The 23624-nt window shown below is 47.9% G+C and overlaps 1 protein-coding gene across 2 annotated transcripts in view; it reads left to right on the plus strand.

The window, feature by feature from the left end:
* The window catches only part of GRIK3 (glutamate ionotropic receptor kainate type subunit 3), a 122587-nt gene that overhangs the window by 71152 nt on the left and 27811 nt on the right, over window positions 1–23624 (plus strand). For both annotated transcript variants that reach the window (XM_052811610.1, XM_052811611.1), the window contains exons 5-9: window positions 3719–3772; window positions 8448–8621; window positions 11201–11344; window positions 14667–14774; window positions 18572–18685. In XM_052811610.1, coding sequence (XP_052667570.1) covers window positions 3719–3772; window positions 8448–8621; window positions 11201–11344; window positions 14667–14774; window positions 18572–18685 — 594 coding nt within the window. The remainder of the gene's footprint in view (window positions 1–3718; window positions 3773–8447; window positions 8622–11200; window positions 11345–14666; window positions 14775–18571; window positions 18686–23624) is intronic.

Raw genomic sequence — 23624 nt, forward strand, 5'->3', positions numbered from 1 at the left:
TTCTGCGTCTCGCTGCAAGCAGCCAGGACTGGGCCAGCCGGGGAGGGACGGCATCCTCTGTCCCTTCATGAGCACCATGTGCAATTCTTGGACTTTAAGCCAGATGTCAGTGATTTTCCATTCATTTGGTCTCTCTCCTTTCTCCCCGAGTTCCTCCACTGGCATTTTTCGCAGACCAGAAGGTTTGCTGCTCACTGCAGCTCCTCCTCATTTCAAGTGCCTTTAGGTTTCAGGGTCAATATAAGGCAGAGGAAAACGCTCTCACAAAGAATTCTAAAAACCAGCCGGTGGAAGTGTTGCTCGTATCAGCCCAGCAAGACACTACCACATAGATTAAATAAATCCCCTGAAGGGCTGAGAAAGCAAGCACATGGAAAGAGACTTCTCTTGCAGCCTGCTTGATGCAAAATGAAGGGAAGTGCTCACAGAAATCAGAAAGCCTGGGAGGGATTATTAAAGAAAGCAATATAAGGGACTCATTGTCTCCTGCCTATTATTTTAACATGCTGGCTGTGTTTGGTGCTCTTCACTTATTATGCAGTTTATTATAGTTTATTGTGCCATCTGCTCTGCTCATCACTGTGAGTGCAGAGTGAGGAAGATGGAGGAGAGGGGGGACTAGGGGGAAAGAAGTCTAAGTCCTTCTGGCTGGTTTTGTGTGTGTGTGGTTTTTTTTCAGGACCCAAAGCCATGGATTTCAGCTTAGCAATATTATGCAGTGTATTTTTACTCAGGAAAAAGCTGTTAAATATTTTCAGAGTTTGGGAAGGTGCACAAACCCAAACCACATCCTGACTGGCCCCTGCACACTTGTACACTTCAGTGTATAACACCGGGGAGGCTCTGAGCAGTGCGCACCATGACCCTCGTGTCTCTCCCACTGTTGGCACTCACATTTGCTGAAGAATTAGGAAGCTCAGAAACCTCATCTTTTCCTAATTTTTCTACCCGTATCAAGAAATGCACATCTGGAGGTGCCACCTTCACTTGTGAAACAGCTTTTTTCTTTTCCATAGGATGGGATAGAAAAACAGGCTTCCCAACCCCTACTCTACACTACCCTCCTCATGCTCTGCTTTGCACATTCACCAAAAGTACGAGCTGGGTAAAGCCAGAACTGTCTTGTGGAAGAGGGGAGTCTGCTTTTGCCTTGCAGTGTTAGAAGAACAACACATAATAAAAAACTGGACTGCAAAAAAAAGTCATGAAAGAATGGCTCAGCCTTCTGTTTGTCCCAGAAACAATAACGTTCATATATTATTGCTATTATTTGCCTTTTGTAATGTTTTGGTAACTACACCAGTCAGCTTTGCATATGTTTGGCCTCTAGTGTTTGCTCTGACCAGAAAAGGTCCCTGGAGCCTCTTGGCTGCACTGCCCGCCCCAGTGCAGCGCCGATGGATGGCAAAAAGGTTCTCTCAAGACTTGTGCTAAAATTTCCACCTCTTGGTACTGATTTTAACTGTGCATCTTTAGGTAACATGGAATGGTTTGAGCAACTCCAGCCTACATTCGCTAAGGTAGCTCTGACTAAGCACACACCATCATGCCAGTCCAGGTCTTGCTCCCAGCTCATTTAAGGTAACATGCTCCCACAGCACATGAGTAGCAAGGCACTTCACTGATAATCTGGGCAGTATTTTTAAACTGGAGTAGTAAAAAATCCCCATGGAATAACAACACAAGAGCTGGCACAAAGACGTACAGATGACATTGCTACATACTGCTCCAGTCTGGGTTCCTTCGAGTGACTGAGACATCAAACCATTTATTATTCTACCCTCTCAGACAAACAAATCATTGTAGAAACCTATCACAGAGCTAGGTCTGCTTGTGAGGCCTTCCCATCCTGCCCCAGCTCCTCTGGCCTCACTCACTTTTGGTCACTTGTTAATGCTTTACATCTGTTCTCTGGCTTCCCAGCTTCTCTCTTCTCCTTGGCAGCTGTCTCTGAACAGTTGCTGCACTCTGCAGCGCACAGATGTGCCTGTCTTAACTTTAATGGAGCTCCCGTTCTCATCCTGGCGATTGCCTGTAGCTTATCCACCAGGTTTATCATTTATTCATTTTCCCACAAACCCAGATGTATCCTGCACACAGGCTGCCAGTACTGGAAAGCTGGAGCTTGCTTCTTACAGTGGGTCTGGACTCTTCATCTACCACTGAAATGATCCAGCTGTAGAATCTGAACAGGAATCTCATGATTCACTCTCGATTGGTTTCACATCATCTAACTGATGCTTCACATACTGAGGCATCGTTCTCTGCTCCAGCTCTTTGCACCCGGGTGTGCAGGTCAGGAGAGGGCTGTGACACAGCCCTGCAGATCCACTGACCAGGCAGGGAGGAGGGGGACGGGACGGTGCACTGCCACACAGAGACGGCTGCCAGGCTTTCTACAAGGTATTTCCAGGCCAGGAAACGTGGGGTAAAGTCACACTCCAGAGTTACAATATTTAGGCTTGTAATCTAGATCCTTTCCCTTTCCCTTGTTCTTTGACATCTCACTTCTTTTCAAACTGTCACTTCCTTCCTCAAAGGAAATTCTGCCCTAGTAATTTTAGCAAAAACCAAGGGAAGCGAATGTTTCCTGGAGGGACTTGAAGTCGCTTTCCCATCCGTGGAGATTTTAAAGTGCTCTTGCATGTGTTTTCTCCAGAAAACATGCTCACAGAGTCAGCATCACAGTCAAAACCACGGGTATCTCTTTCCTTTAGCCACCTACCAACTTCAGGGTGACTCTTCTCGTAGACAGAAATGCGTTCCCCTCGTGTTGTGTAGGGCCTGGACAAGGTCATCCAGGCAAGGTCCCTTCAGCCCACAGCCATTTTCTGACAAACCTCACAGAACAGCACGTTCTCTCCACTGCTCAGTTATGCAAATCCCAGCAATCTGCACGAACCGTCCTTTGTGTCGGGGCTGGCAGACCTAGAGCCTGGGCTCGCCAAGAGCCCTTGGGTCCGGCCACAGTCTCCAAGGGCTGAGGGACGGGAGATGTCCCCGCTCCCCATCCCTGTGCCTCTACTTTCACTGACTCGTTTCTAAACCCAGCACTATGTTAGAATCTGGCTATTGCACGCAGGAAGGAGGGACTCGCAGACAAGAGCTCCAGGTACACATTATACAAACGGACACTGAAGGGGAGGGGATGCAGAGCACCAGAAATACATGTGTAAGGAATAAAAAGCCTTTTCCTTGGCGTCTTAGCCAGTAAGTGGACTTGTAACCATAAGAATAGGCTGCTTTGTGGTCATTCTGCACAGGTTTATGTAAGGTTGCTCGTTGTTTGGTATCTGAGAAGGAAAGGCAACCTCCTGTCTCCCAGCTGTGCCAACAGAAGCAAGTCTGCATCCCTGGAAGATTTTGCACCGTGCGTGACCCATGAGCAGGGCAGTGTGCCGCAGTCGGTGTCCTGGCCTTCTGTTGCACAGCAACACCCAGAAATGCCACCGGCCTCTGCAGGAGCTGGACACTGAGGCTTTGCCGCCATTTCAGAAAGGTTCGAGGACCACAGTTCAGCTCGCTTAAGCACATGCCTCTTGCTGGCTAAGCACATGCTTAACTGCTTCACGGGATTGATCCAGAAGCCAGCTTCTGTGTTTCTGGGTCTGCCTCCTGCCACATTTACCAGATCAGCTCTTTAGAGGTTTATGTTGCATGACTGTTGTTATATTCTTGTATCCACTCTTACTAACCTCCTTTCCCTACTCTCCTCAAGGCCATGGCAATGGGAATGATGACAGAATACTACCACTTCATCTTCACCACTCTGGTAAAGTATCTAATCTGTGCAAACACCTTTTACACTCACTGCTGAGATGGAATGGAAAGTGAGGAGGTAGTCTAAGCGGCAGGAGAGCGGGCTGGGTGTCCTGTCCTGGGCGTGCATTGCACGGCTGCAGGATACTAAAGCAGTGGGGGTGGGAAAAGCAAGGGAAAGGGAGGTCTGGTACCCTAACAGAAGGTGAGAGCAGGGCTAGACTGAGCTTCAGGTTAGAATCAGACCACAATGATTTGGTTGTAACATCTCTGCAGCAACCGCAGCGTTGCCCAGGTGCTCGTTCTGAGAGACGTCAGTCTTTTCTTTCACTGCTTTTGGACTGGCTCACTCCTCTGGAGCTGTTCCGGCTTTGCACAGATGTAGGTTCTGGTTTTATTTCCCCTCCCAGTCATTTTGATTTCAGTGCAGCTACCCACGCACTGAAAGATGAGCATATGTGTGAATTTGCGAGGTTGTAGTCCCACAGACAGGATTTGATGGGACGAAGTTTCAGCCAGAACTGGGTATGTGTTTCTGTGTGTTCATCTAGGTCTCCCTTAAGAGCCAGGAGCAGCCCTGCTGTGGTCAATAGTTCAGTACTGCAGGTTTATTTTGCATGAGAAGAACTCAGCTTGAAATTAACTCCGCTCTCATTAAACACGGGCCAGTTCTTCTCTGACTCCAGGAGGCATTTTGGTTTGGGTTTTTTGGCATGCCACTTTTGTTTCCATTTAGGATGCTATTGTCTAGTATACTGTTGAATTTTGTGTGATTTTGAAAATCCGATTTATCTTTTTTCCTTTAGGAAAGAAACAGACTAAACTAACCCTTAAAAACTGCAAAATTTATTTTTCAAATGCAAAAGACATTTTAATTACCCCTGCTGCCATTATCTATTCCAGGCAGCTTTAAGCATTTCCCAGATAACCTCCTATTAATCAGCCCCAGCTGAGCCTAGAGTACATTTCATGTGTAGGTACAGCCTGGAGGTGGGAGAAGAAGAATTATAATAAATTAATAGATAAGCAATCACAATTAATGCCACTTTCCTGAAATAACAGTTATATCATGGGAAAGATATTTTAATCTGTCATTCCTTAAGGCAATGTTTTCCTAGCTTGCAATGCATGTGCTTCAGCTTCTACAGTACTAGACCCATGGGGTGCTAATGAATTAGTCTATTATGTTATACTGAATGTTTCTAAAAGGTCCCTAGTCAATACTGAGTACAGTGTATCAACACTTGGCATGAAATGCTTCAACATTTTGCTAGGCAGCAAGACTACAGTTCACTGACTTCTGCATGAAGAGCCCCATCAGCCTTTTCTACCAGAGGAGGAGGAACTCTTTTGAGCCTTTGTCTAATGCACGCACAGCATTTACATCCTGCGAAGTCCCAAGCAGTGACAACCCCCTTAAACTCAACACTTCTAGGAATTTCTCAGCAGCTTGTAAAAATGAGTCCTTGCAAACACAGAAGCTTCCTCACTGCCTGCTGTCACTTCTGGGGTTGTTTAGCCCAGAGAAAAGGAGGCTCAGGGGAGACCTTATTACTCTCTACAACTACCTGAAAGGAGGTTGGGGGGGGGGGGTGTCAGTCTCTTTTCCCAAGTATCAAGCGATAGGATGAGAGGAAACGGCCTCCAGTTGCGCCAGGGGAGGTTTAGATTGGATAGCAGGAAAAATTTCTTCACCGAAAGGGTTGTCAAGTATTGGAACAGGCTGCCCAGGGAAGTGGTTGAGTCGCCATCCCTGGAGGTATTTTAAAAGACGTGTAGATGTGGTGCTTAGGGACATGGTTTAGTGGTGGACTTGGCAGTGCTAGGTTAACGGTTGGACTCGATGATCTTAAAGGTCTTTTCCAACCTAAATAATTCTATGATTCTGCTGCTTGCAGCAGTTACAGACAGGCAGAAGCAGGAACCTCTTCCCATCCTTTGAGTCGACATAAACAAAAATTACACACCCAACCTGCCTTCTCCCAGTTAGGCACTAAACCAAACTAGTCCAGTTTTCCACTGGTGTTGATAATCAGGTACTCTTGTTAAACTCAGTGTACCTGAGGCTCACAACATGACACAAATGTACTCATGACTGAGTACATCGCAGTTTATTATTCAAACAGCACTGTACATGCATGCCTCCCATTACGGCCATGGCCACTCCTCCCAGTGACAGCTGCCCGAGCAAATCCGTGCCCAGACAGGGATCCTCGGTGATCCGTGGCAGGCACGCTATCCATGAGCTGTTTTGCACAATAGCAGACGGAGGATGCCCCTCCTGGACACCTGCCTTTGCAGCTTCCTACTGTGGATGCTAGATGTGGTGAGGATTAGACCTCAGCGTTGCCGCCTACGACTGATGAACCAAAGCTGGTGATTTTAACAGGGGAGGTGGGAGAGCGTGGGTAAGAAAGGGGAAGAGCCACACAGAAACACTAAGAATAAAATTTCCTTAAAGGTAGTAGGACAGAGGGGAGAATTAATCTGCAGTGCAGAAAATAATGAGTGAAAGGGAATGTAGATGAGGTGGAAAACAGACCCAGATGTTTCAATTTGTGGCTGTGCAGGAGCAGAAAATCCAGAAGAAACTCTTATCACAATTCCCCCCACACACCTCTCCACGTTCTGACACTCAGCTTGTATTCTTAATTATCCTCTAATTCCAGGAAATGATAAATCAGGTTGCAGCTGAGATTTAACCTGGAACCAAGAGAGGATCTGATGGGAGGTTGGCTTCTATAGGAACTTGGTGATATGAAGGGCCAATGGAGAGCAGCAGGATGGGGAGAGTACCCAAAATGTCAGTAGGATCTGAAGGGTGGCCAGGGCTGGCGGCCTGACAGCTGCGCAATGGAGACCATGAGGTCTGGAGCTCAGTGGATCAGATTTGTCACATACGGTCACATTCTGAGGGGGAAATGATCTGCTTTTGCAACCAAAATTATTTCCCCACAGCAATTTCCAGAATACAAACGGAAGTGTCTGACAAAAAGTTATGAACCTTGAAAAAGTAAATCTATTCCAGTGGGTCAGGCACAAGACCACTGTACACCCTCATATCCAGATGATATAAGCATCTGTCTGAGGTTAAACAACTGTATTTGCCCTTAGTAAGTCATTTGAAGGTCAACATTATGGCCTAGTTTTCACAATGCCCTTTAACAAAACATGGAGGTTGGTACTTGCGATTTTTCAGGAAAAAAAACCCAAACAAACAACAAAGACCCTGAACTCTGTTGTGGGTGTGATTAATGACTCGGTCCCTGGCTGCACCTGCAGATTAAAACACGGCATCCATCAGCAGTATGCCTTGGGGGTGCAAAGTCAGAGGCCAGTGCTTAAGGAAAAGATCAAACCCCCAAAGCTTATTAAAGCAAAACAGCTGTAAGAATTCCTTGCTCTCCCACTGAGAATGAAGTCTCAGTTGCTGGCAAGTGCTGATTTTGTTATGCTTTGCTTAGGGCAGTGTGTTTTAGGGCCAGTGCTTTTCCAGCTCCCCAATGCATGCCACGTCTGAGTGAACCCACAGTGTGGCTGTGTCCTACCAGTATAGCTACATTATACAAAACAGCAACAGCCACATAATCTCATGCTGTATTTAAACTCTTTTTTATAATCCCTTGTGAGAGCAATGAACACCGTTCCCATATTTGCCCTCCACCCTCTATCACAGAAGACAGTGCTGTTGCCTTTCCACCTCCCCGCATTTTTACTACCATTGAACGCTTGCAGAAATTGTTCAGGATAAACTCTGATTAAATATGTCCCATGCAACAAATGATTCCCATTAACAAAGCCCCCTCCCGACTGCCATTCTCCTCTACATTCAGTCACGATCCCCCTCGGGTCAGCTGCCCCGGGTTTTTGCTGAGCAGATCAGCTGTGGTACGCTCTTGCCATGCTGCCTAACCCCAAACTACTCAGACTAGTTACTGAGCATTGAAGTTAATCCCTGAATGGAACTTAATATTTAGATGTACCGCGGAGCCAAGAGATGCATTAAAGAAGTGCACTGGCAGAGGCCTCCAAATGCCCCTCGCTCACTGCCTGCCAAGTGATGCTTGTGGGCTGGCTGCCAGCAAAGCTGAGGACTGCCTGGCTGTGGTTTTTTTAATTCGTATAAAGGGCACTCTCATTCATTTGCAGACTGTGTAGGCTGGTCGTAATGTCAAGAAATGCGTCTTAGTTCCTCTTTGATAGCCATCTGCAAATTGGCGTTCTGCATTCAGAGTTACTCTGTCATCTGCAGCACCCTGTGGGCTTCGGCACTCACAGCAAATCCTCCATGGAAAGGCCCCAGGGAGCTTTGGATACAGGAACTCTGCCTTGTCCCCTCCCCCTTGGTCGCAAGGCTCTTTTTTCACAGTTGCAGATAGTGATTCTGGTTTTCTCCCCACAATTCACTTGCCTCTTTTATACAGAGTTCTTTGGCAGGAGTTTCCCTCTGCTGTGCGTGGGTGAACCTGCACATATGACACCCGAATGCCACTAACACCTACGAGTCTCTGCAAGCAGACACTGATGGCAACAGACAGTACAATCCACCAAATTCACGAGGGCATCATCCCACCTCCCGCCTTCTGTGGGCTCTGCCTTCTCACTTCAAACACAGACATGAATCGATGCAGAAAAGACAAACAAAACAAAGCTAAACAAAATGTTTAAACTGGTTTCTCTCTTTTAAGGATCTTTATGCATTAGACCTAGAACCATACCGCTACTCTGGAGTGAACCTGACCGGTTTCCGGATCCTCAACGTGGAGAACCCGCACGTGTCCTCCATCATTGAGAAGTGGTCCATGGAGCGGCTGCAGTCCACGCCCAAGGCAGAGCTGGGACTGCTCGATGGTGTGATGATGGTATGAGAAGTTTAAACAAAGCACGGGTGAAGTCTGGGTAGCAGACCAGAGTGGCAGGGAAGTCAGGAACAGTCATTAAGGCCTAAATGTTATTTTTATTGGTGCTTGTACTAGTAACAACTCATCCCAGGTATCTTCCCCAAGGTAGTTACTTGCATTCTTTAATAACTGTCCCTCAAATGCAGCGAGTTTGGCTGGTGAATCCCCTGCAGCCCACCGCTGTGTTAACACTCTCCTTTTGCAGGCCCAGCTGCCAACAGATTTGCCAATTTTGAGAGACTCTGCTCCTCCCCTCCCTTCTTGCCAGTAAAGAGCTGCCCCCAGGACTGGCAAAATTCAAAGCTTTCAGTTCCAGGAAGGGCTGAACACGGTGGGGAAGTGCCCTGGCTATTTCATGCTGGGAACAAGAAGAGAGGGAGCTGCAATCAGCTGGGTATTGTACCCCTTGTTCAGGCACAGCAGGATTTCTCCGTGCTTGCCTGACGTCCAGATGCAACGCCTGCTTGCTGACCTGGAAAGGGATGGGCTGTGTGCGCCCCAAACCCCGGAGCACCCAGGAAAGGGTATCCTCTCTCTTAGGTTGCTCTCCACAAGTCCTGTTTCAGCTCAGGGCAGGACGATCACCTTGCAAGTCCCTCTGCCCAGCCCTGGGAGCAGCAATGGGGAGCAGAAACGCTCCCGTCCCACCGGCCGAGCCAGGTAGCCGGGGCTTCTCCCACAGGGGCTTGCAGGGCTCCAGCTGCCATCATCTCCCCATAGAGTCCCCAAGAGCAGCCGAACGCCCAGCTCCCAGGGGCTGGAGCACAGCACACGGCTGGACTGGGCCAGGCAATTCACTGAGATTGATGCAGGGAGAAAGAGCCAAAGCTGTACTCGGAGATGGGCTTTGCTGCAGCTTTGATGACTCCTTTTAGGGTCTGATGGCAGCTCTGCTCCGCTGAGTTACTGCTCGGAAGGTACAGCACCTGCTCGCCCATCTGTCTTCCCTGCAAGGCTGTCTCTGACCCCCGTAATTGCTGACTGGCTCCCTCCTTCCCTCTCCCTTTAGACCTGCCAGAACCAACCCCACAAGTGGCAAATCCTCCCAGACTTTCACCTTGAAATGGCTCCTTGTATTCCTCCTGTTCTTTTTTTTTCTTAGAGGAGAGCCCCACCATTCTCCTTTAGCCTTTTATGTTTATGCAGCATTGCCCACAACTGCAGCGTCATATTGCCTGCAACGGTGCTGGGTTCCCCCTGCTGCTGCTGGCTCCTCTCCCGTTCCCTGTCTGTTTGCTTCTTCAGAGGGGATCCTGCCTTTCATTTGTGTTTGTCTGGTGTCTGTCCCAGTGGGGCCCTGATCTCAGCTGGGCATTACAGTATGTAATTCACCATGAAATTGCTTGGACATATTCTTGTACTCACTCTCCTCTAGCCCCAAACTTAGAAAACCTGTCCCTGCTGCTGTACATACAAGCCCGTGGGATGCAGGTCGGGTGCCTGCTCTTCATGCTCGGGTGCTGTGGGAAGGGAAGGTCACAGGGATGGCTGCCAACGTTGAGGATTTTCTCCATGGTCATGTCCTGTTAGATATTTGCCCAGTTATTTGCTGTATTATTTTGTTTTATTGTGTTTTATTACGCTGCTGCTACGCTCACATCTGTTTTGTACCTTTGTGAAGCCAGCAAATAATGTATTTTCACTAGGAGGACTTACCATATCAGAGTGAAAAATAAATCCAATTCTCTTGATCAGTGTTTGGAGGTGAGATGGGGCATCTCAAATTGAATCTAAAACCATCACATTATATGGAAGAAAAAAAAAGTTCTCCCTAGTTCAAATCACTGAAACGTGGGAAGATGTTATAAATCTGTGAGGTCCTGATTTCGGTGACAGTTTGGGTCATTTTGGAAAATTCCATGCCCACGGACAAGCTATTTAACTTCTCTGTTTCTTATTTCCCCATGTATAAAATAGTGTGGATAATATGTTCTCATATGGGGTTTTTTTACACTCAGACAAAACAGACTAAAGAAGAAAATTCTGTTACTATCTTCTACCTTTAGAAATTGCTAGCTTCCTTGTGTGACAATACAGTAGTAAATGCACTAGAAATAACCAGAACAGATACACACAGACAAATGACATTTTCACAATCTCTGATTTTAAGACAGAACTGTATCTTGTAGTCTAAAGAGCCATGTAACAGAAAAACATGCTCATGAGGCTTTGTCATGTGCAGAGCTACGTGTTCTGAGGACGTGCTTTGCATGACAGGTCAGCTTAGAGGTTTATACAAGTCTTGTGTTAAAGCATACGCATTTATGGCAATATCTTGAGATCCCAGTGAATGTCTTGAGAGCCCAGCCCTGCCCTCGGACTGCTGTTTGCAGGGTTAGACACCCAGGAGGTGGGATGGTCAGCAGTGGACCAGGACAGAGGAGCCCTCAGGTCCACCAGGTGTTGGGCAGGGGTTAACTCAGAGGGGGTTCTTGCAGCTTCTCCTGCGACACTTTACGGATCCCCCACTGCTTTGCTGTCTGAATGCTTCCTTGCTCTGGCACCACTATCAACACAAATGCTGTCCCCCTTTACTTTAGACAGACGCTGCCCTGTTGTACGATGCGGTGCACGTGGTCTCCGTCTGCTACCAGCGCGCCCCTCAGATGACCGTGAACTCCCTGCAGTGCCATCGGCACAAAGCCTGGAGGTTTGGTGGCCGCTTCATGAATTTTATAAAAGAGGTAAAAGCATGATTTGCAACCATAATTGCTTCCCACTAACGCAAAACTTCCCCGGCAGGAGCAGTGCAGCTGCTCAGTGCGCAGGTACAGAGGCATGTGGCAGGGAGGCTTGGCAGGTATAGGGTTATAAAAAATCCCCCTGCCTGGGCAGGTACAACTGGATGGAAGCACAGATATACACCAGGCTGCTGAGTGCAGCCAGAAAGGAAAAATCCTGTCTTTGCCTTCAAAATAACATCCGTGCAGCCACGCCAAAACATCCAAAACAAGCTGAAATCTCCCATGCTGTCACTGAGACTTGCCCTGGCCTCTTCTTGCGTCAAGAGCAGCTGGACCACTCTCTCTCCGAGGCCATTTCTTAGCAGAGCAATAGCCATTTGCCTTTTACAGGAACATTTGCTTGGGGTCCACAAAGGGCATTCAGTGCTGCTAAATCCCAGTGGCAAAGCTGGCAGCGCTCTGCATCTCTGCCTGCGTGCTGATGAATGGCTTTGGCAGAGCGGTGGATTTAGCAAGTAGGGAGCCCGGGGAGTGAGGAGGCAGCTTCATTCTCTGTTTTCAGTCATTATGATTTCTTTCTGTTCAGCCCACGTAATTGTTTGTTTGCATCTGGCTTAAGCACACAAGCAGACTCAAAGCACGGGTGTTTATGAGCAGTGAGCTCACCAAGGGAGCGCAGCACAGGGAAGCTGCAGTGAGAGGTGGTCAGCCCTCACAAAAGAGCCCCCGTGCATGCACCCCTGCACTCACACCCTGGGTTTTGCTCTGTCTGCAAAAAGGAGCCCTCACACAAGAAAAAAATGAAAGCAGAGCTGCCAGGAGGTACTGCAAACCCTACCAGATACATCTTTGTGATAAAACCCCCTTATTTACCCTAAGGCCTTTTTAAACTTCTATGCCTGTGGCTCTTCACATGGGAAGTTATGAAACTGGCTGCATATCAGATACATGATTGGGCCACATTTAAAAGGCTGGGTATAAAATCCCCTGAAGTTTTTAAACAGAAGAGTAGAAGTACGTTGTTAACCGTTACTATGATTTGTGCTGCAAACCACCTACAGACCCCAGCGGACCCTGAACATGTAAGTGCAGTGAGAGTGTGCCCACCCCAGGTGCTGCCTGAGCTGCACGAGCGCACAGATGTAGGGGAGGAAAAAGGAAGAATGATTCCCATTGCAGAGAGAGAATGAACTTCTTTCTCAATAGGCACTGAAGATGGTCTCTCCTCTCTCTGCCTCTCTCTCTCCTTTTTCGTGTTTTGTTCCCTTCTGCAGAAAGCTGCTCCAGCTGGCTGCCAAAAGAGAGTGTAAATAATTTGTTTGGTTGGCTCCTTTTGCAAATTACCCTGAGCCTCACACTCCAGTGCCTGCTTCTTGTTTCCCTTTCTGGCACCATGTCAGCTCGTTGCAGGGATAAGCTTCCTCCCCATTGCAATCACAACACACAGTAATTGCTCTCTCTAAACTCCTGTAAAGACAAAGCAGCGCGCAGAGGGATGCCTCGCTGCAGACACCCGCTCCCCCGGCCCTGGGCTCCCCACAGATACCGGCACCGCTCGCTCTTCATGCCCGCACGGGCCGTGGTCCTCACCGTACCGGGTCGCTGCAGAGTTGTCACTCCCGGGGCGAAGTCCTGCTTGGTCCCATTTTCTGAGGTGCAAAGGGGCCGGGACGGGGCCGTCAGGGCTCCCTGGGAAGTGGGGGGACAGGGCCAAGCGTGGGGGCAGGAGGCAAGAGGACACGCTCCTGTGCAGCCACTGCCAGCCTGGAGGCCAGGACAGCGGGTGCTCGGAGTTTGCTTGCAGAGACAGGGCCGACCCGAGTGGGATCAGAGCCCACTGGGGGCCGTGGCAATGCCATGCACCCCCAGCCCGGTCCCCGGAGCCGTACAGCCCATCGGTGCTCTCGCTCCAGCCCTGCAGGAGCTGCATGGCTCAGCACACAGCTGGGTTTGCTCTGGTTGGGTATGTTAAACACTCCGTGTTTTCCCTGGCTCCCGGGGGGCTCCGCAGGCTGCACGTCCCACAGGCAAACCACCTGCACGCCAAAATGAGCAAACTGAGCGCAGCCTTCCCCAAAACTCAAGGGTGGCGAGGCTGGGAGGAGGCTGTCATTATTCCTTGGGAATTAATGAGGAAGAGCCGGAGGAGCATATTTACTGGGAAATATGCCAGTCATTCCCCCCTGAGAATACATTATGCCACCTTCATCACGCTGGGATATTTCAAGCTTTCCCACCCATAAAGGAAACACATTCATCAGCGAGGAACGCACACTGAACTGCTCAGAGGAAAGAGCCCGAGTCTCAGCTCTCCACTGCTGATATGCGATTGTAAAGCAGTAAACCATGTCAGCAGCCTGGCACTCTTATGGGAGCATCCTCCGTAGGACAGATGCTTATAGTACATCCTAGCACTGTCCCTGGGCAAAGCAGGCATCATATACCATGCCGTCCCTTAGCACCTGCTCTGCTAGCACAGCTAGCATCTGGTATTTGGGGGTCTCTCACCTCCTAAATCAGAAGAGATTAATTCTGGTGGTGCTGCAAAGCGTACAGTGGAAAAGAAATGGAATCATAGAATAATATTGACTGAACTGAATCTAGATATTTTTACCCCAAGCTCCTGCTCACAGCAGGACTAGCTCCCAAGTCAGACCAGGCTGTGCAGGACCTCATCCAGTCAAGCGATGAAAATCTCCAGCAACGGGGTTTCCCCAGCTCCTTTGGGCACCTGCCCCCTGCTTATACTGCCAAAAACTGAACCAGGGGTACCGATGCAGCACGCGCCCACCAGTTTCCCGTACCTGTTTCAAAACAACAGAACCTGCTAGCATGGACAAGCTCTTGGCCTCTTCTGCTCCACTTTCCATCTGAAAGGAAGGGAGGGAAGTGTTCAGGACATTTTAGCTTCCACATACCTTGGAAACATCAGCAGGTTCATGCAGAAAAGGATTATTTATGAACTTGACTGGAGTTGTCCCAAACCCAGGCTGCCTGCAGCCCAGCGTTTATCAGTACTACAAGGATAAATGCAGCACACAAGGATACCATGATAAATGCAAGCAGTTTTCTACTGAGTCATCATGTCCTGCAACAGCTGGCGAACACAAAAGGTGCGAACAAAATTTGTAGCAAGGACTGCAAGAGAGTTAAGAAAATCTCTAGCTCCGTCTGTAGTCTGAACGGACGTGATTATTAATTAATCATGCTCTTTGGGGAGAAAGAACCCGTATAAGGACTAATTAAAAGAACATACAGTGGAGGGCAAAAGATTATTTATGATACAAAGTAACAGCCCTGCTACTTTTTCTCCCTTCCACAGGCCCAATGGGAAGGATTAACAGGACGAATTGTCTTTAATAAAACTAGCGGTTTACGGACAGATTTTGATCTGGATATCATCAGCCTCAAAGAAGATGGTCTCGAAAAGGTAGGCAGGGTTTGTCTTATCTGCATATGGCTTAGTCTAACTCTGATACTCAGGCAATAGAGGAAATGGTTGGTGGTTGTATTGTTTCCAGGTTTTCTGGTTTTTATATAAAAGGATATTTACTTTGTGGGATTTCTCAGATCCTTTTCCATGCCTCAACCATGACTCACTAGCCCCGAAGCGACATGTGTGGGATTACAGTTACTAGCTGCAGAAGTGCTTGTGGCACTTTCCTGAGATAGTAGAAGCAGAAGAAACTTTCTGAGTAGCCATTAACCTCTCCCTGCCCAGGCTAAAGGTGGAAGGAATAAAGGCTGTCCCACCTCATCTTGCTGGGCTTGCTTACAAAATGTTGATTTTTCCCTGAGGAGACAACAGCTCTTGAAAGCATCATCTTGGTGTGATTTGCCACAATGAAAATTGCCTAAGGCTTGGAAATGGCACCAGCTTATTACAGCCTAGATTTTGCAGGAGAATGCAGTGTGTACTTTTGTTTATTTCTTCTATGTGTTATCTAAGGGACAATGAGGAAAAAAAGCAAAGTGCATTTTTGCCTGGCTGGCTGGAGGGATCTCATTCGGTGGCCATGTTTGCCCAGCCACCCAGAGGCAACACAGCACAAAGGCTGCAGCCTCAGATCCTCCTATTTAGTGCAACTCTCCTCTGGGCACAAAAATATGATGCTGATGTGCAAATCTGATTCTCAGGCGTTCATGGGGATTTCATTTCCTTTTCTACAATTACTTTTCAAAAAAAAAAGGCAACATGCAAAGCATTAAACACCCCTAGAACATCCCTTTCAAGGTGAGATCAGTTCGTTTAAGACAAAAGAGAGCAGCAAGTGGCCTGAAATGAAGAAAGTACTGCACTGGGGACAGCTGATACCACCGAGCAATGCCCAGGGGCTGTGCTCTAATCAGGCTCCAGATAACAGCATGGGAGGGCTCCTGGAGCCTGACCCCTTTTGTGAGTAATTCTGAGTCCCCATTCTGCTAAAGGTGTCTTGCAGATTTACAGAAGAAAGTTGACGACTAGGCAGCAAATCCCTTTCTAGAGCAGAGTCTGCTTTTTGACACCCACAAGGTGCCTACTGGCAGCTAGGGAGGAGTGCTGAGTCCTGTAACCTTTGGGCATGGAGACAGGTTATGCTACCGTGGGAAATGCCAGCCGGGAGCAGAGAGAGGGAGTTTTCAATTAACCATGCAGCAAGCAGCCCAACATGCACAGATGACTTTTCCAGGGAATTAATCACACAGTGCAGGTAGGCAGCCCCCGGAGGCTGGAGGCAGCAGTTTGATCAACCCTCCTGTTTGGAGGGGACGGATCCTGTGCGGTGAAGCTCCCTGGGACCAAACAGCTTGACTTCCCCACTCCTCTTTTTTACAGTTTGTTTTTCCTTCGCTTTGAAATAAATTGTTGCCACGCTTTCACACCACAGCAGTAGTTCTTTGCTTCATGTAAAAAATCTCAAGGTCACCACAGCACTCTCCTAGTGGGTATTTTTTGGTGTCACATACAGAATAAAGAAAACATTTCAAATAAACCCAATGACCTTCAGTCTCAGCTGCAACCAGCCAAGCCTGTGCAGGAAGGAGGCGGGAGAGGAGCAGGGGAAGATGCCACCTTCTCACAAGAACTGAGCAGGAGATGATCTTTGTAACTTGACTTCTTCTTTACAAAATATTTTGTTTATAGTCTAAACCAAAAAAACCAACATGTCTTTTTGGAGTACAGTGGCACCGACAGACCACCGGAGAGCTGTGTTGGTAGAATAATAGAAAAAACGTGCGAGTATTTGGATACGATGTGAATCTAAATGTTTAAGTACAACTGCAATATCTATCTGTCAAACTAATACTCCTCAGGTGTACTGGAGAATAGCTGGCACCAGCTGTATTTATTGCTATTGTGTGTCACATAAAGCCCATAGGAAGCCGCCAAACCTTGATGCATACTCTGTACAGCCATTCAACTTTTGTCTCCAACAATTCAGAGATTTCACAGTTCCCACTATTATTTTTTTGAAAGCTTCTTGTCAGCTCTAGAGGGGTTTTAAAGTATTGATGTCAAATCTCTGCTGAAGCTAGGGTTCTGTCAATAGTTAATCTGAAATAACAAAACACCAAACTACAAACAAATCCCATACGGATTGTGCATTATGTATAATAGCTTATGTTTGTTGAGCTTTAAGATTGAACTCCTGATCTTTATACCTCCTCGATGTTCCAGGGATTACAGGAGTATTAACTAAACCTAATTACATGTAGTTTGACTATCTGACTTGCACAGTTCTCTTAATGCATTTTTTCCTTTTTCTCTCCTTTTAAAATATTTTAAACTGATTAATTCAGTCTTAAGTGCCATGTATTTAATTTTCTTAAAGAAAACTTAGCAAGGCATAGTTAACTGAGTGTGCAGTGCTGCTAGCAGGGGCCTCTTAGACTTGCTTCTCTTTTCCCATGCATAATAATAATCTTTTGACATTGCAGCTGTTGTGTGATTGAAGGGAGATATGGGGAATTGCTTAGGTTTTACCTGAAATATTTAGAGCCTTTCACAAAGTTCATGGAAACTCTTCTAGAATTTGTGATAATTTTTTGCCAGGCAGCATTGCTCATTACAAAGTCTCTTTTTGGTGATGCAGTAAAACCAAGTTCTCCCCTTAGACTGCTGAAGAGGTTGAAGAATCTTAAAAATAGCAATAAATAAAATATTGGAATTTCCTGGCTCCCCAGTGGGTTTGAGCTGTCTGCCTTTGGTTTCTTTCTGAGTCCCATCTCACAGTTTGACCCTACAGATAGATTGTTCTGTTCCTATTTCCGTGTGGGCTTTTGTTTTTTCTCGCTGTCAGGCTGGCTATACGGCCACCCTGCTCCGTTTGCTGGCAGCAATCCCGTATGTCTCCACCTTTCCTGACATTTTATCTCACTATCACAGTCCTTTAGCCAGTCCTGCCTTCCAAGTTTGTTCTAAAGCCTCCCCTGCACTGCGGAGATCAGGTTAACACGCTTAGAATTGCCCAGATGACTTCTCTTAAGAGAAACATGTTTTGCTATTTCTGGATCAATAGACTTTTTCAAAGTCTAATAATTTATTAAAATTGACAGCTTGAGAAAAACAGAGCACCTCAAATTGATGAGGAACATAGCTGCATGTGCCTGTGCCCATGCAAGCCTGCTGCTGTTCCCTCCTCCAGGTTTGCTGCCAGGACCAAGATCTCCCCTTGCAGTGGACTTCCCCAAAGGGATGACCAGGGCCTTTCCAAGGGGAGGTGTTAGAAATCTCTGTCTAGTTTACCACAACACAGAGGATAGGAATGGTCCCTACCGGGGATTTGCAGAGCTGGTCAAGTCATTTTTAATTCTCCCCACCAAAGAAAATTGGTGTGGAAATAAAAAAAAAAAAGAAAATGGCCTCATTATGTGTGGGGTTTTTCATTTGTTCTGCTTTATCCTTGCCCAGAGTTGACTCTTCAGCGTGGCTTGATTGCTCTACACAGTACCTTTGCAAATTGTTCATTCAGCCCCTAAATTCCAGTCATCGTGGTCTTCTTTCATGTACCTGCATCAGACGACAGTGCAGGGGTTGTTTATTATACAGGTGCAGCTGGAGTGACCTGCAACTGAAGGGTTAATGCAAATCTTCCATTTAGGTGATACAAGATGATAATTTCAGCTTTGTTTCTGTTTACTGTAGAGGAAAGAAGCAAGCTCCATTTTCCAGGCCAGTAGGATGCTGAGAGCAAGTAAGGAATGTAAGGCGGGTATTCATGCGTTTGCTTGCTTGCTTCGTTTCAGGTTGGAGCATGGAGCCCTTCTGATGGTTTGAACATCACAGAAATTTCCAAAGGACGAGGGCCTAATGTCACAGACTCGCTGAGCAACAGATCTCTAATTGTCACCACTGTCCTGGTAGGAGATTGCAAGCCTGTCTTTTTCCTCCACCCATAAATCTCAGGGATATCTGATATCTCTGAAAATTCACAGCATCCCAGTACAGATCTGCTAGTCCCTCTGGAAAGCCGAGCAAGGACACAGAGATCCCCCGCATGCGGGCTGGGCTCAGCAGGGCAGCGCTGTGCCCACGCACCTGCACCGAGGTGACCTGCGGCATCCTCCGATGCCACCGCTCCCGAGCAGGCTGCCAGCCAACACGCGGCGGATGGTGAGGCTGGCACGGGCCAGCTGGAACCACGCGTGTTCCCTGTGCCCGGGAAGCTGCTGCTCGTCCCGGCTGAGCTCCCCCCGCTTCAGCTGCCCGGCCAGGTCCCCTGTCCCCCCCTTGCTCCCTGCGGGCTGGAGGGCACGGGAGGTTTGCACGTGCTGAGCTCCAGAAAAGCTCCGAATCGCCCATTTATCACCAGCGCCCGGGCAGGCAGCAGCGGGCACTGTCAGAAGGCCGGCACTGCCTACCTCAGATAGGAGTGTTCTTGTTACAGAAGGAAATACTAGGAACGACCAGAGACCCTGGCTTAGCTGCGACAATCGTGTTTCTTTCCCCCTCTTACGTACATATTTGATAAACTAGCTAAGAGTAATGCCGTTATCCAGCAAACCACAGTTGCTTAACAGGTCTCCTCCGCTTCCAACTGTCGTGCTGCATTTTGTTCTCACATTTACTATTGGATTTGATGGCAGGCATCAGATCAGAATGAATTTTTATTTACTATCTAATGAATTATGACTAGTGGCATTGGTTTCTATATGGCTGTATTACACAGCGCAGGCTCACGGAATGTCACCAGGAAGCAACAAAAAATATCAGCCCTTGGACAGCCTACCCATGATTAGGCCTGAATTATGGTTTTGCTTATGGAAATTTTCCGGCCCTTTTGTGTTCCGTATTTTCAGGGAGCATAAAGGTACAGATGGTAAAGAGCCAGCTGGGGATACATTCCCCAGTCTGGAGCAATGTGATCCCTCATGATGTCCCTGCCTTCCCAAAATGACGTGACCTGACAGTGGGGTTTTGTATCATAGAAGGAAAGGGACGGAGAAAGTGCCCAGAGGAGAACAGAGAAAGGAAACACTTGGTCCAGGGCAGAAGAAGAGCTGGAACCAAAGGTCTTGCATCCCTCAGCAAGAGGTTAGCAGATTGGAAGCAGGCAGAGTATGAGCCAAATACAGACGCTGCTGCAGCTTTCCTTGCAAATTAGCCACTCCTTCTAAAGAACTTCCCATTCACCACATAGTATTTGTTCCAATGAAACACTTTAATGAAAGTCCCTCTCTCCAAGAGTCAAGTGCAGCCTTAGCTCATTGACTACACTTAGTAACACACCACTTTCATGCCTCAGCATGCAGGGGAGACTGGAAAAGTTCCTTCCCTTCCCAGTCCAAAAGTTTTCTACTGTGCCAGTCCCATGAGATCGCAGTGGGTCGTGCTTACAGGAGAGTCTGCACGGGGCGGTGTTCCTGTGCCATGTGCATTAGCAGAATCGGCGGTGTCGTGGTTTAACTCCAGCCAGCAACTAAGCACCACGCAGCTGCTCACTCACTCCCCCCCCACCCAGTGGGATGGGGGAGAAAATCGGGAAAAGAAGCAAACCCCGTGGGTTGAGATAAGAACGGTTTAATAGAACAGAAAAGAAGAAACTAATAATGATAATGATAACACTAATAAAATGACAACAGCAATAATGAAAGGATTGGAATGTACAAATGATGCGCAGTGCAATTGCTCACCACCCGCCGACCGACACCCAGCCAGTCCCCGAGCGGCGATTTCCCACCCCACTTCCCAGTTCCTATACTAGATGGGACGTCCCATGGTATGAAATACCCCTTTGGCCAGTTTGGGTCAGGTGCCCTGGCTGTGTCCTGTGCCAACTTCTTGTGCCCCTCCAGCTTTCTTGCTGGCTGGGCATGAGAAGCTGAAAAATCCTTGACTTTAGTCTAAACACTACTGAGCAACAACTGAAAACATCAGTGTTATCAACATTCTTCGCATACTGAACTCAAAACATAGCACTGTACCAGCTACTAGGAAGACAGTTAACTCTATCCCAGCTGAAACCAGGACAGGCAGCAGCAATGGTCCCCCACTGGCTTCGGTTATTGAAATGAATCGTCACATCAGGAGTTACTGCAGAAGCAGCAGAGAAATGACAGAGCGAAAGGCACTTTAACAATTCAACATGCATCAGATTGTAAGACTGCTTCTGTTGAGACCCTTGCAGCAGTGCACGTGCACTCAGGCACGATACGCACAGAGTTTGGGTGGTTTGGGGTTGGGGGTTTTTTTGCATTTAAGCACTCTTGGTATGTTCAGAAAGCAGAAGTTTAGGCAGTATTTTTCTAACAGGCCAAATGGAGAGACCTGCCATACCAGATTTAGTTCATTTTAGCAAGGTAACCTAAAGGGCTGCCAGTACCTGTACACAGGAGATGCAAATTTTTAGGGCAACATGAATAACACATCACATCAAGTCACTCCCAGGGGGAGGCTCAGGATCAGCTCTGAGGGAATTGTTCAGCCCATACCGTGGCTGGATAAAACTCACCAGAAGTTATATAACAACTCCTCTTCCCCCCCATTCTCTTTAATCAGAACTGCGCACAGCGCATTGGGGAAAATTCTCGGGGTGGGACGGCTGGTAGCACCGGGGAGGTGGTTTGAGAGACGGCAGCAGAGCTGCCTGCACTGAGAGCTGGAGGAGCACCCGACTGCGGGGCGAAGCCAAAGGACAGCAGTTCAGGACTGGAATATCAGTGAGAGCTGTACGGACAGGACTGAGGGAAACCAGAAAAGATGCATCTTGTCAGGAGTAAGATGCATGGCCGGAGTTGTGGAAATGTCTGGGTCTAGGGTGCAATAATCACTGTACCTCAAAGACCACAGCATAATGCAAAATGATGGAGCCAGGAGGAGACCTGTCAGCCATCTGCCTTTGACATGCTTTTTTCGGGCAGCATTTTCATCTTGTACTCCACAAGCATGTACAAATTACATAATGTACAAAGGTGATATCAGTTCCTATTAATTGTGCCATTCCTTGGGCCTGCACATGTGCCACGGGGTATCTACCTCGAAACCACAGCTGTCCTGCAATGCCCTTGCCTGCAGGAGAAGAAAATGTGCTTAGACCCGAGTTCTGCAATAATTGCATTTTCATATACTGGATTCTAAAAAAGAAAATACAACCCTAAATTTTATTTGCATTTGCCACACCTCTTTGTACTTTTGCACTGGTGTGAATGATTGTAGAAAAGCCATAGGAGGAACCTTTAAAAGGAAAAGCATGAAAGGTTTTTTTTCCCCCTTTTGATCATATTGCAGTGACTTGTTGGAAGAGAAATATTACCCCAGCAGCCAGCGCCACTCTCCCCAAGCAATATGGGAACTGTGAAGTTATGAAATTGAGGGCACCTTCACTGAGAAATCGATTAGCAAACTGAGAGAGCTTGTGAATTGGATGTCTGGCCATTTTCAGTAATAAATTGTGAAATAGTCCGTGAATAAGTGGTTCACAGAGTTCAGAATTACCCCCTAGGAAATGTTTGAGACCTGGAGATACATTACTGAAGCGAGTGGCGTCCTAATGTTCAGTGCTTCGGCTGTTAAATATGTATGTAATCCCTACAGCGCTTCCCAAAATTAATAGTGCTTTACGGCTGCTCTGGAGCCAGTGTATTTATATCAAGATCCATAGATTCAGCTGATCCACAAACAAAGCACTAATTCCAGAGAAGAAAGCTGAGGAGGCGGCCAGGGAGAGCAGGATTTAACTGAGCTGTGCGTGCCAAGCTAAACTCTATAGGCGTAATGTTATCAATTTTGCTTTATCATACTGCAAATCGAGCTTCGCCTGCTCTCGTCCCCTCCCTACCCCACTTTCAGGCCGAGCAGGCACCTCCTGCCCACTTGCCTGCCTGCGCCGCAGATGGCAGAGGTGGGGGCTGGCAGATTGCGCTGGGAGACAAAAGCCACCAACCCCCAGGCTGGCACAGCCCAGCTCTGGGTCCCGAACCCCCTCCTCGGCATACCCACCCGAGGCAGGGCGCCTGCGCTCCACCAAACTGGGCATCTCGGTAGTACCCGAACTGGGGCTCCAGACCTTCCCTCCCGCGACTTCAAGCCCCCTCGTCCCCGCGCAATACTGCGGGGACTCCAGCAACACGGTTCGCTCACCAGAGCAAAATGTGAGCCCTCCTCTCGCTGGCCACCCCGCGGGCAAGGACAGTAACCTTGCAGATACCTTCAATTTGAGCCATGTATTAGCTGCTGTTGGTATCTCATCCTCTCCTTGCCTTCTAGCTTTTGCCTGCTGCCTACCATCTTTTGCCATTTCCATCTGTCCCCTACACGTTTTCTCCCTCAGGCTCCCCAGTCTCCCTCGTCCTTGGTGACTGCCCAAGCCTGATATTCACCACAGGGCTGTGCAGTTTGCTGTGTGTTTGCTAACTTCACCTGCCAGCCTCCGCTAAAGAGGCAGGGATCCATAGGGCAAAGCCTGCTGTAAAGCACTTTATTAGTTATTTTTCACTTGTGCTGGTGCTTGGCACTGCTGTGATTAAAGATGCCTCCCAAGCATCCCACAGCAGCCATAACTGGAGCAGACAGCAGAAACTCTCTCTGGGTAGCAATTGGGCCCTGTATCCCATCAGCCAGTGCCTGCAAAGGGGAAAGCGAGCTGAACTGGGGAACGTTTTGGGCTGGGCACCAGTCACGCACGGCTCCCTTGCCCTGTATTTAACCCACCAGCCTCTTGCTCGCTGCAGCTGCAGCAAACGACAGGTACTGTGGTGCGGGTCAGCTGCATTTCTGCTGTGCGGGACTTGGGGTTCAATTTTTCCTCCCCCCTTTTATAGTTTCTCAACACTTTTCATTTTCAGAGCATGAAATGGTTAT

Source organism: Harpia harpyja, chromosome 16 (genome assembly GCF_026419915.1).
Source record: "Harpia harpyja isolate bHarHar1 chromosome 16, bHarHar1 primary haplotype, whole genome shotgun sequence".
Taxonomy (NCBI): Eukaryota; Metazoa; Chordata; class Aves; order Accipitriformes; family Accipitridae; genus Harpia; species Harpia harpyja.